Source organism: Cebidichthys violaceus, unplaced genomic scaffold, assembly GCF_023349555.1.
Source record: "Cebidichthys violaceus isolate CVI_PGR_0920_01 unplaced genomic scaffold, fCebVio1.0.p SCAF_1, whole genome shotgun sequence".
NCBI lineage: Eukaryota > Metazoa > Chordata > Actinopteri > Perciformes > Stichaeidae > Cebidichthys > Cebidichthys violaceus.
In genome coordinates this window covers 12,576,364-12,590,319 of record NW_027176262.1, presented here as the reverse complement: position 1 = coordinate 12,590,319, position 13,956 = coordinate 12,576,364, and the positions used below count along the sequence as shown (strand labels likewise).

The 13,956-nt window shown below is 41.5% G+C and overlaps 1 protein-coding gene across 1 annotated transcript in view; it reads right to left on the bottom strand.

The window, feature by feature from the left end:
- Positions 1–13,956, bottom strand: part of dscaml1 (Down syndrome cell adhesion molecule like 1) — a 100,662-nt gene that overhangs the window by 75,251 nt on the left and 11,455 nt on the right. Inside the window, exons 3-4 of the mRNA XM_068711150.1 lie at positions 10,941–11,261; positions 3,220–3,366 (exon numbers count right to left, since the gene is read on the bottom strand). Coding sequence (XP_068567251.1) covers positions 3,220–3,366; positions 10,941–11,261 — 468 coding nt within the window. The remainder of the gene's footprint in view (positions 1–3,219; positions 3,367–10,940; positions 11,262–13,956) is intronic.

Here is a 13,956-nt window from a genome sequence, read left to right as displayed (position 1 = left end):
TTAAGTTGATACCATTACTGATATTTAAGAAATAAAGCTGATAGTACGAGCTGATAGTCGTGTTTATGTTTGTTTTGAAACTATGTAACGGTGTCACTCTTGATAAATGCCTTTAGACATACCCTTGGCAAGATGGTAATGTCATTTCCTGCTTTTCATTGGCTAACATATACACATATATCTATATAGATGCAAAAAGAGGATATTTGTAGATACAGTACACTGGCCCAACTAATTAATTGGCCTCGCTCTAATGTGTACTCCACAGGCACACAGTGTCTCCCACAAACCAGAAAGACAGATAGACCGAGAGAAAAGTGTTAAAATCTCCACATTTGGAGATAAAAGATTAATTCTCCTGACAGTGATGACATGTACGCTGCCTGTCACTGAAGTGTACATAAGTATGCAGCTATGTCATCTGTGTGAGAGAGTGTGTGTGTGTGTGTGTGTGTGTGTGTGTGTGTGTGTGTGTGTGTGTGTGTGCAAGGGCAGAGCCATTGTGATGCACTAATAAAACTCAGCCAGCGATGCATCCTCACACCTTCCTCATTCCGCCCGCCGGTTCGCACCCGTTACCATGGTGACCAGATAAAACTCACACTGTTTTAAGCTCCAACTGGAGGAGGAGATGGATACTAACAAAGTGACACACACACACACATGCAAACACACACACACACACACACAGATGAAGTTCCTTCATGCACATCCATCAACAGAGCATCCTCTTTCAGTTCCCCAACTGACAAGCAAACAAATGTTAATTTTCTAACCAACAGCAACACCAGCAAACCATCAATTAGAGGGATAGACATGGCGAGATAGAGATAGCAGGAGAAGGGGAGGTATGACAGGGGAGTAAAAACCAGGATAGCCAGTCAACACACAAAGCCCTCCTCTGTTTGACTGTCTGCCTGTCTATCTGTCTTCTCCCCCCCACATTGCTCCGTGAACGGGCCTCAACGAAAACAGATTTGGCTGTCAAATAGTGACACGACACCCAGGCAGGGTCGTCTCACAGTGAGGCCAGCTGTCAGCAAACACCCTCCTGCCTCTTCATCAAAGCCCATTCAAACTCAGCTTTATTGACCAACACAGCCGTCTGTGTGACATGTGTCATCCTGTCAAGCCAATACCTTGGCATACACTGTCCCTTATAAATGGCAAACCACTAGAGCATCTCGAGTGCTATCGAAAGACAGAAGGCTGTACATGCCAGCAGGAGCTGATGGATGGATGGATGGATGGATGGATGGATGGATGGATGAGGGGGGTAAGCACACATGTGTGAGTGACCATGATGCTGACACAGGCCACCAGTCTGTACCAGGGAGGGATGAGAGGAGGCTTAGAGCCAAAGATAGATGGAAAGAAGAAGAGGAGCACTGTGTTACTAATAAGACCTATTCATCAGCTCTGAAGAGATAAAAGAGAGAAAGAAAGATGGAAAACAAAAATCTCTCAAAATCCACACACTGACAAAGCGGAACAAGAAAGCCTTACACTGTATTGTAAGCTGTATATAAATAGACATCATAATTTTACATGATCAAAACGTATAAAGCATACAATTATTTTTACATTAAATTATCCTAATCATAGGTCAAATTATACAAAAGCTTTTAATATTTAAACATATGGATGACATTCTGATCCGCTTAGTCACTGAAAGCTGTTCATGTGAATATGTCTGTGTGTGTGTGTATGTGTGTGTGTGTGTGTGTGTGTGTGTGCGTGCCTGAGTACATGTTCACACACATGCTCTTGCTTGTTCATATGTGCATGTTTTACCTTCAAACAGACTGGCCTGATCTCACCACACTCACACTGAGGGATTTGTGACAAGAGAGGGGAATCCAACAGCAAGCTCAATCGATCCAGACTGGAAACCCCCCTCAGGCCACACACACTAACACATACACGTACACACATACACACTAACACACAGTAACACACACACACACACACACACACTACAGCTGTGGTGGATCAATGAATGCTCCCGTGTGAAGGACAGAGCCATACAAAAAGGCGCACAAACACACACACACACACACACCTCTATTCACACACTATTTAGAGAGATGAAAGGAGTGCTCGCTATCAGAGACCAAGATAAGGGGCAGAGGGAGCAATACGTATCATCTGACCTAAACAGTCTCATCTGACACCCTGCAATTTGCCATTGCTCCATGGAGCAAATGTTAACACTGCACTGCACAAGCTTGCACGCACACACACACACACACACACACACACACACACACACACACACACACACACACACACACACACACACACACACACACACAGCACACACACACACACACACACACACACACACAGCACACGTAGACACAATACACAGCAGCATGTAGGAGGCTCAGTTTCAAACTGATATTATTATTCCTCACTTACACATGGAATGATATGAACAGAAGATCAGACGAAGCCGAGAGAACAGCTCCAGACACAGCAGAGCCCAGGAGGTGTGGCTGCTCTCTTTTGGGTGACTGTGATGAGCAGCTAAACAGATCTATCACTCATCAAATTAGATCCCCCCCAGCCCACACACACCCCTCTGTCTTTCTCTCTCACACACACACACATACGCACACACACAATCACATGTCTACTAATGCCTGATGTATCCCTGTAAAACAGCTATTAACCACAGCGGTGTCAGTTAGTGAGTGAGGAGCCAGAGATGTGCCAAGCAAAGACCATTTCATCAGACTTCTTTTTGAATGATTGGACCTTTTTCTCTCACTGACAAAATATAAGATGCCAGTGACACAATTTCATTGATTAGTATCGAATAAGAGCTGGTAACAATCACAAACATGGCAAATGAGGAAAAAAATCTTCTTGATAGAAAATCCCACTATAAAAATACTGACAGAATTCAGTATTTTTGGTTTGGGATTTATTCAGTCTAAAAATAGCGGGAGATAATTCTCATTTCTCTAAGGGCAAATGTTCTTGAATTCATTGAACTATTGGGATGACATTAGATAATTTGCTTTCCATTATTATCCACCACCTGATCAAACACAGCGAGCACACACTCGACCAAATATAACTCACATGGCCGTACGAATGGAGTTTGCAGTTGCATTGCATTTCAGTTAGAGATGACAGTAACACAAAGAGTGTGTGTTCCCCCTTGTGTTTTTATGCAAACCTTTAATGACTCTCGTTTGCTGAATTTCTTACCTGGGACGATGGAGACTGTGTCTTTCTCCCAGGACACCACGCTGACATACTCCTGCACGGCTGAGGGGATGAGGCACTTGAACACGGCAACATTACCCCGCATGGAGCGCTGGTCGGCCACACGGACTGTGTAGGGCTCCCTGAACACTGAGGTGTGGATAAAAGAGCTGAAGTTAGTTGATGGAAGGATGTTGTTTGATGGTGATGGTGGATATTTTAGACAGGTGCAAGTAACTTTGTAAGAGAATCCCACACAATAGTTAAAAATGTCCATCTCATTTTCCAAAAGCCCAAGATATGCTATGTTGAATTGCTTGTTCGGTCAAAACACAAATGATGATAATAATAATTATTTATTTATATAGCACCTTTAACACAGTTTACAAAGTGCTTTGACAGACAAAGCAGCAAAAGCAAGCAATAAAACAACAGAAAGCTAAAGGTAAAGTTTAAACCCTGATAAAACAGTACAATAGATGAAACATAAAAAGAATTATACGATAAAAACAGACAAAATAAAAACAAAAAATAAAGAAAATAATTTAGTAAAATATAATATTAATATCAATAATATAATAACATAGTAAAGCGACGACATCAGATTAAAGCCAGTTTGTAAAAATAAAGAATAAGAAGTGCTTTTGAACTGATTCTGCAAACCTCATCTCCTCAGGCAGGTGTACAAAGCCGAGGGCTCGTGATGGCAAAAGCACGGTCACCTTTAGTTTTTAGCTTCGACTTCGGATCAGCCAGAAGGGCCCCACCTGAGAATCTAAGGCTGCGAGCTGGCTCATAGGGGGTCAACATTTCTTCTATATATTTTGAGGCCAGACCAAAATGGTTGGTTATGATGGTTATGATGTTATCATGTGACATTGTACTTCAGCCCAATGAATGAAAGCAAAAACTTTTCTCGCTCGCCCAAGGTAACTTGCTTGTTTTGTCTGAACAACAGTCAAAAACCCAAAGATGACATGATATTAAACAAAATGTTACATTTATGAAGCTGGAACAAGCAAATATTTTTGCTGAATAAATTATATAATCAATTATTACATTTCCGATTCATTTTCTGTTGTTTGAGCAGTGTATAGAAGTTACAATTCAGTCATCATTTTAGTTAACATGCTAATGTTTGGCTTAACCAAGAGTAAAAGCCGGAGCAGGTCTTGTAAATAAACTTGTCTGGTGTCCTGTTGAACCCCATTAGGCCATCATTTCTCTCTTTAGCCCCAGATTTGATGTCACACTATGATTGTAAGGAGGGTTGACACAGAGCTGCGTTAAAGGGGATACACAGTGAGTGGCCCTTGGCCTTTTAAAGAGCAACGCCACAGATGCTTTGCGACGGAGAGGAGTGCAGGGCTGCTCACGGCCGATGGACCTGTCACATGCAGGCGCCAGGCATCAAAAACACTCCCCCTGCACATGACACGCAGAGCACTAGGCTGTGAATCTGCACCAGTGTACAGAAAGAATGGTGGTGATTAAGATGGGCTTAATGATGAAAACAGTAGCCTGTAGCTAACCAAATTATCTCTCCAGTTAACTCTGTCACATTTAGATTAGTGAGAAATGTGAAATGCTGAATCAGAGCATACATTTTCATTAAAAAAATGAACTAAAGTGAAATTAAATGAATGGATTATTTTGGTGAGGAGGACAGACAGGTATTTCAAGGGCATGCCAGCTTGACTGAATAAACACTGGCCTGTACTTTCTGAACGGAGCACGGCTTAACCTTTACCTTGATCTCACTGGTATAAAGGGGCATTACCACATTTTTCTCCAATAACTTTGACATATACTGTACTAAAATGAGACTTTGACATGAGTAAGATAAAAAACAGAAATGAGATGGGGTCTCAGAAAGGCTGAGAGTGTATCTGGCATCACAATCCAACACAATCTATCACCACTATTCAGGCTTCCCTTAGAAATGAGGACAGTAATGGCTTAACAATGTAAAACACACATGCACACACAACACAGGGAGTGGCCCCCGCCCTGCCGTGTTTTTGCTCTCTCCCCCAGCTCTCCAGTGATATAATTAACGCCTAGCCTGAAGGCCAGTTTCCTTGGTCATTAATAATGCTTTATGCCAGCCGCCACTGTCACTGGAACCCAGTGGAACCGAAGCCAATGTCCTTGCCCAAATGGTGGGGAGTCTTTCACCTTAAAGTCCGAGGTTTAATCTCCAAAGTCTCTCTTTGATTCTGTCCATTGCTTTTACATTGTTCTACTTTTTCATAATTAGCAGAACTTTGGACCCTTTCTTTCTTATTTCCTGTCTTGTGGTGAGCTTAGACTGGAGTAGAGCGGGGACTATTCTTCCAACATTGTTGAAATTTAACCTTGCATCATATAGTGTACAATATGTGACCATGCCAAACATAAATGAGGTCTATAACACTGGATTTAGGGGTTAGAAAATCAATTGTGTTGTTACTCATGCTACTTGTACCTCAGCTAAATTAATGGTTGCAATAAGGAATCCTCTTGAGAGCATTTCACCTCTCAATATAGCCACAGGACACTAATGTGAGCTGAAGCCTCATTTGTAAACAACTCAAAGCTAAAGGACAAATAATTCCAATCAAGTCTTCATTTCATTTCTTCAGTCAAACAGCTCCTGCTTCTCCTTGATGCCATCCACCTACAGATCAATAGCCAGGATCGACTGAGTAGCCTCGGCTATTGTGGCCGAGCCAATTCTTTCAATCATTTATTTACTCTCTGATTGACCCTGCTGCCTCTTGTCAATAGCTGGGACAATCCCGAATGCCTACTGTGCCTCTCATAGAGTGTTTAAACCCCACTTGACAGGTTGTAAATGTTTGGTACAATGATAACAGTCATCACATATCAATTCAGTGGGAGTTCAAACTCAGTCATGGTTGCCTTAGGTTTGTATTTCTTGTGCTTTGACCCCAGCTTGTCCCACACCTGCTAACCTTTAAGAAAATGTTCAACCAGTCCCCTGCCCATTAAAATCATTTGAATAAGCCCTGTATGGCAACATGCCCTTGTAACTATGTAACCAGCTCCAGTAAGAGGCAACTGTTGTGATAGCATTGTCATGTAACACACGTTACTCTTCCAAGATATGAAAGACACAGGAAAAAAAAACAGAACATATTCATTCTCTTGAGCCTTGTGACAGGATGCAAATGGTAGCTCAACTGATTTGTGTGTAAATTGCACTCCCCCTCATCGCATGCGCAGCAGAATCATTAGGATGTTACTGATGCCTGACTATATGCAGCCTGGTTGCCTAGAAACGAGCTAAAACATGGGTCTGGTGCACTGGGCGCACTGGGAGGCAAGTCTTGTATCACTGTCGCTTCAATAATTAACAACAGGGAAACCAAATACTGCATTTACTTATTCATAAAGCGAGCAGCAAAAACAGAGAAGGAAAAAGGGAAAAATAATGAGATACAAGAGAAATGAATGGACGCAGGTTTCATTATCGAATGGAGAGGATAAGAAAAGCAGTCCTTGTGTATCAGGTTGAGGGACCCTAATTATTATATTATTAAGAAAATGTCAGCCAGAGAAAAGATGAGGAGGTCAGGTGGAGGAAAGGGATCTAAACATATGTTGTCTTGGCCCAGGTCTACATAGCTTTGTGTGTTTTAGTCGGGAACAAAGGGGAGCTGAGGTGAGATCATTGAACAGGTGTCCTCATTTCATTTTCCAAGGTTGTGTCAAGAGGACTAGGGTGCACCAAACGATGAAACCCTCAGACTCAAGCGGAATGTTTTTCTAGCATTAAAGACTATAATGATGATCTTTATGTGCAAAAGCTGTGCTTTTATTTTTAAAGTAAACACACATTTGTCATTGGGTGACTTAGCTTGTTACCTAAAGTGAAAATGATTTGTGTGTCCTGAAAAAGAGAAAGTAAAGAAATGTATTGGGAAGATGTGCTTAGATGCAAGAGGACAAGAGAGATCCTTGAAATAGAGTGAGGCCTTATTCTTGAGGCTATAAATGCTTCCAAACGGCTAGAAGTTACACACACTCACAAAGCTCTGCTTTAGGAGTAAGGATACAATTCACAAAAATGGCTTAATACCGGGGGGTTTTTGTCGATGTGAAATTGATTTTCTCTGCCTTTTTTCTTTGATAATACTCAGTTTGACAACAGGCAGATCTTTTTGGAATATAAACCCTTCATCCTTCTGAAGGGAAGAATAGGTGAAGATGATGCGTTAACTTTGGTAGAAGACCCAGTCTCCACGGTCGAGTACAATTACTGTTACTGTACTCGTTACAATTAACAACAGATACATTTATCAGAAATGATTCTGTTTATCATTACAGATATTTATTACTTTATATAATAAAACATTATGTTCATGTTGTATGTATGTATGTGTTGTATGTTTTTGTGGATCTAACTAATAAATAAATAATAAATTATGTTTTAGAAATTAAACAACTACCGTGCAACAAACAAAACAACTATTGTTCTTTCAAAACATAACATCATTGTACACTAATGGAATTACACTTTTCAAATTCACACTGTAAATCTAAGGCAACCAGTTTGGAGAGAAAGTGAAAGAACTATACTATAATAATAAATAGAAAATAAAATAATCCATCAAAGAAAACTGTTCATGAGCAAATCAATCAGCAATCAATCAGCAATATCACAATATCAATTCATCTTTTTGTTTCTTGATAAAAAATATTTTTCAAAGACTTCACCAGTGATTGTGCATGTAGCCCATAACACTTAAATCATAGGGCATATACAATATTTTGCAAAATATTTGAATTCATATTTGAATGTCATTTTCCTTCCTTCCAAGCATCCACTGGATTCAATCTAATTGTTATGAGGAATCAAACTGCATACCAAGCTGCATTACTATCGTACAGTAGTTGTAGAAAAAAAAAAGAAGAGTTATGTGATAAATTATGCAACTTAAGCAAGTTTTAAAAGTTTGCTTGTTGATTTTTATACTACACAGAAATGAATGGGATCCAATGGCTAACAGAAGAGTACTAAAAGATATCTTGTTAGCTGGGTCCTTACCATGTATGCCATAAAGTATAACTGTAATGTCCCAGTTTTGATTCCAGCCTTGTGACCTTTGTTGCATGTCATACCACTCTCTCTCTCCCTCCCATTTCTAAACTGGCATCTGTTAAATTACGGCAAAATTGCTTAGTATAAAAATATATCTATCTTTAAAAAAAAAAGTAAATTCTACAACATACTTTTGAAAATAATCAGCAGTAAGTAAGTAATCATTTGTAGATAATGAGCTAAAACCTGCAAAAACGTGTTTGGTCTGAGAATGAACCAATCCAGGATAAAGACCATGCTTGGAGTGCAATACATACTTTAGGGTGATTCTTTCTGTCAATATTTTTTTGTCCCAAAACTATTTATTATTCAATAACCTTTTAGCTGTATCTCAAACCTCATTGTCATTTAATTTTTTAACCAAAAAATAAATGTTTGCAGATTGGAATTTAGAAAGACGTTGTCAAAGAAGCTTGAGAAAAATATACTTAAAACTCGAAAGCCAAATAAAAACATTCAGTACAGGAAAACAGACAACCAACATAGTAATTTTCATAAATGTAGATCTATCCAGTCAGGTACTAGTACTATTATTGGCCCACAATCAGCATGCATGGAAGAGGGTGAGAAAGAGGGGGAGGGATAGAGAGAGAAGTGAAGACGTGAAGAGAAGAGAGAGAGAGAGGCAGGGTGGGAGGACGAGACGGATAGAGAGGGGGAGTGGGGGTGCGGCAGATTTTTGGGGGGGTGTCACACTGCGGGCTGTCAGCTGCCATCATTCTCCTGCGCCACCTGAGACAGGGCATGCCACACCCTGGCGCTCCCGCCTCTGTCGCCCATGGCAACTGCAGGGTTGTGTATGTGTGAGCGCGCCAGTGAGCACGTGCGTGTGTTGTGTAGGACTCTGGAGGTAATGAGGTACACACACACACATGCACATAAGCCCTGGTTATGGAGCTGCGGAGTTGTGGTTGCCTCAGCATTTAATTGATTAATTGTTGTAATTATTTGGGTGGGAAGGTCATCCCAACACTGAGGCTGGCTACAAGGTCACTCTCACGCTGTAGGGACTGTCCTCCTCTAGGGACCAGACCGGCCATATGGGTGGTTATGGGTGTGTGTGTGTGTGTGTGTGTGTGTTGTGGTCTTGGTGAGGGAGACAATCTGGCCAAACAATTTTGTTCGTATCCATGGAATAAGGAACTGCTGACTGTCTCCTCATGCAGGATTGATCAACACAATCAAAATGTCTGCCTGGCTATTACCATGACCTAAAAATCCACTTTTATATGATTATGTTCACATCTTTCCATGTCTGTAGCTGACTCTCCAAAATATTTCCTGCCAAACACCCTGACAAAGAGCTGGCAACTAAACACCAAGAGCCAGCTTGACAAAAATGGCTCTTGTGTGTGTGTGTGTGTGTGTGTGTGTGTGTGTGTGTGTGTGTGTGTGTGTGTGTGCGTGTGTGCGTGTGTGCGTGTGCGTGTGCGTGTGGTTAGGGGACTTTCCAGTCCATGGACAGATGGAGAGACTGGGAGACAGGAGGCTTGCTGGCATGAGCTACACACAGGCTGTTGTGCATGTAAGTGTGGGTGTGTGTGTCTGAGTGGGTGCATGCATGTGTGTATGCATGTGAACATCTATGCATGCGTACGTCTATCTGGTTTGTATCACATTGGGTCACGTGCATGTGTTTATGATGTTTATGTGTGTGTCTGAGAAAGAGCAGTAACACCTTCCCTCATTGTGTTCAGCGCCTCTCTCCAGCTTTGACCTTGGCAGGGAGTGCCGATGGGTCACCAAACCAACTGTCTATGTGGCTGCGTGTCTGTCTTCTAGAGGATTTTTTATAAACAGGGTCAAGATGCTACACTTTGAGACTATTCCCCCCTGCTGAGAGAAGTTGTTGGTTTAGGATGCCAATATGGCCGTTTGGTTGACCATATTTGCAGATGAAGGGCCGTAGCAATGTGATGCTGTTGTGATGATTTCAATGTGTGCAAAAGTCAACTGCACCCGGCTAGGAAGAGAAACATTTATATACAGATGTAGCAAAGTGATATATTTGGGAATGGCTAGAAAGAGATTTTGTTTTTAGGTAGCACTCACGAAGGGAAATTCCATCAATTTTACACATGATGATCAATTTCAGATTGAGCTAGAGACTGAAAATATTTTACAGAAAATCTGTGTTACAAATTTAAGATGTGGAGTTTCAAAGAATGAGTTATAATTGGAGCAAAAAGTTTGGAATCCAGAAAAAGCACTGCTGGAACACACACATTCATATACATTGTATATGAAGAATTCTATCAGTAGTATAAAGGTTGTTGGGGGGCCCTGTTGGTGCCAACTGGGAACCCCAGAGTATCCGGGGTTCACTTTTTGTTGACTTTCAAATATATGTAGGAGATTGGGACAAGCTAAAAAAGGCAATGTTCTTTTACTTCTTTAACTCTTTAGTTCACAGTTCATGTCTCTGGGTGCTGTCAAGAGACAAACAACAATTGAGCTAAGTGAGGGTAATGTCCCCATTCCAAAAAAATGCCAAGAGCTAAACAAAAGCATAGGAGAGTGTTGATGTGCTACAGTGGTAAGAAAAATGAGTAAAGTTCCCCGGAAAAAATCCCTTTAATCATTGGCTTAGTTTGCATGTAGTGTGTCCAACCCTCACCTGCTTTGATGTGGATGCTGGGGCTACGAATCTTGCCTGCTTGGTTCTCAGCAGTGCAGAAGTACTCGTTGTCGTGGATAATGCTGTTATAGGCGGAGGGGGAGAATGGGTAGAGCTGGAGGGTACCGTTGGCATGCACGTGGCGGATATGGGGCACGTCGTAAATGTCGTCTCCGGCGGCCAGGTACCAGCGCAGGACGGCATGGGGGGCGCCGCCCGCAGGGCAGGGCAGGGACACCCCCACCGAGCTGGAGAAGGTCACCCGCTGCAGGGAGGCGTTCACAAAGTACAGCCGCGTAGAGACAACATCCTCACTGTTGACTGTTCAGATAAGAAAAAGAGAGACAAGTATTTAGTAGGTAAGTGTCAGACATACAGGCAACATTCACATATTAGACGGATATGAAGAGAGGAGCAGGTGCATTTAAAACTGATAATGAAATACAATAATACTCTAATGCTTAACTATTTTCCAATCCAAAAATAATGTAAGAACATTAACACTACCTGCCACCAATGCAGCAAATATTTACTGAAAGAAGTGCTTGGGAAAAGTATTGCTGAACAATGTTGAGTGTTTCTGCCTCTATTCTTGACTAAAATGATGTTGAACTGACTGCTGAGAAAATAAGTTGTAAGATAAGTTATAAGTTAATGGATCAGGATATCAGTGTTTTTTTTCTTGCAGATTTGCCAACTAACTGGTTGCCAAAAAGTTTTAACATATTTTTGTATTCTGTTTATGGTTGCTTTCACAAAACACAAGTTCCATTATTACAAGCAGTATGCACTTTACAGCATGAAATAAAGAAAGCCTTCATTGCAATAACACCTGGTTATTAAAACCGTTCTCTGAAAGCAAAACCAGAGTTCTGACCGGACTCTCCACACCAATTTGAAGGATCCAATCACCACACAACATGTTTATAATTGTTCAGGTTCACTATAATACAAATATGTTAAAGTGAGCAGGTCTTACTTTGAAATGTTAATGAAGATACTACTTGATCTGACACCCACATAAAGTATACAAGCTGGATCTACAGGCATTCAGGTCACCTCAACCCAAACAACTTTCTCCCTGCGTGCCAAACTGCAGCCATCCATCTAATCCCATATGCATTATCCTAATATCTCTAATCTAATATATGTACCAAGTCCTTTATGAATCTGCCTCTCAATAAAAGCGAAAAATGAGTCACATACTGTAACTTAACTCCACCACCACTTTCATCCTTTATGTTAATACCCTTTGTCATTCAGGATTAGCGTGTTAGCAAACTGCTGCATTTCTTAGGCCTTCTCAAGTCAGTCATATCCACTGTAGGTAGTTCTCTATCTGTAGCTGTATAAGCCTGAGGAGCTGGGTAACACAGATGTTTGCTGTAAAACAATGGTATTGTGGTACAGATGAAGAGCTACAGCCAGATAAGTTGTCCTAGGGGAGCTAGACCACCATATATCCTCTCTCTCAAACGCCCTCTTCCAGTTTAGAGTGAAGTAGCAAGGGATCTTTTAAGATTTGTGTGTTTTTGTGTGTGTGTGTGTGTGTGTGTGTGTGTGTGTGTGTGTGTGTGTGTGTGTGTGTGTGTGTGTGTGTGTGTGTGTGTGTGTGTGTGTTTGCTGTGACCGGGGGGCTGGGGGTGTAAAGGAGTGTAAAGAAGTGCTGAGCTCAGCTTGGCTAGAGGCCAGGGGAAGACGCTGTGTCCAGAGCCAGAGAAGTTTCTTCTCAGACCATAATACTTAATTAATCCCTTTTCCTGGATTGTGTCAACAATGCCTGGATTAGCCCTATCTCTTTAATTCACTCTGTGCTGGGACAAAATGGGGTGTTGGCTAAGACACATCAATGGAGATATAAAGACACTATCAGATGTCATTTAGGCTCTGATTTCTACAGATCCTCTACATCAATGGATATCATTAGTAATGAAATGAGAAACAGAAAGCCCACAAGCGATCTTTTTAAGCTCTTAATAAATGGCAAGAACGTGGATGAATGGTTGATACAAAAGACCATTTTCATATCTGTTATGTTCCGTATGAATACTAACATGCAATGACATAATGACATTAATAACATGACATTAAAGGTGATGATTCACATGAGAAAAAGGTTAAAAAGGTAAAAAACACGGATTAGGGATTAAATTGAAACTGACATTTGGCAATTTCCACTCTCTCCTCCATTGTCTGTTGTCTGACATCTTATCTTTCTGGGTTACTTGTCTGTTTCTTTGTGTTTCCCATCTGCCGTCAGTCTCTCACCCTTACCCTCCAAGACACTTTCTCTTGTCTTTTCCTTCCACACTACAGACAGGCAATGTTATGTGATTGGAATTTGTATGCCAGACGCAGAGAGTTAAACCCACATAATCTCTTTTCGTATTTAACACACACACAGTCTATCCACTCTGTAATCGCACTGCCGTGGGAGGCCGGTGTCCGACTTCCCTGATTCTCATGTATATGTGGGTGTACAACGGAAGGAGAGATCAGGGAGTCAGGCAGGAGTGCAATATTGTAGACAGGACATGGGTGGCTGGTCTGGGGGAAAGGTGCTCAAGTGCAAAGGTGTTTGGATGCAGCCGAGTGAGTGAGCATGTGTGCATGTGTGTGTGAGTCTGTGTGTGGTAAGGTCAAAGGGATAGAGAGGTTAATGTTAAATGACTGCCTCAGTTCTTGATGTCAAACTCAGCCACCAGCAGAGGCTGAGGTGTTCAGGAAAAAGATGTGATCGCTGCTCGAGGCACAGCAGAGATGCCGAGGAGATAGAGAGCTAAAACTGGAGCAGATCCTTTGTGTTCAAAAATCTGAATTCAGGTCAAGTTCAATCCATCCCATCGTTCGAATCTATGTCAATCACTCTCAAAGGCTGCTAGGCTGACTAATCTGCACTTTCAGCACCACGGAGAGCACCGCAATGTACTGCTGGGTGAGGAACGCATGGAAGTGTTTCCATAGCAAGCACATAAGGAGGAAGCTATTATCAGATGATACCAGTGACAGTGATCTG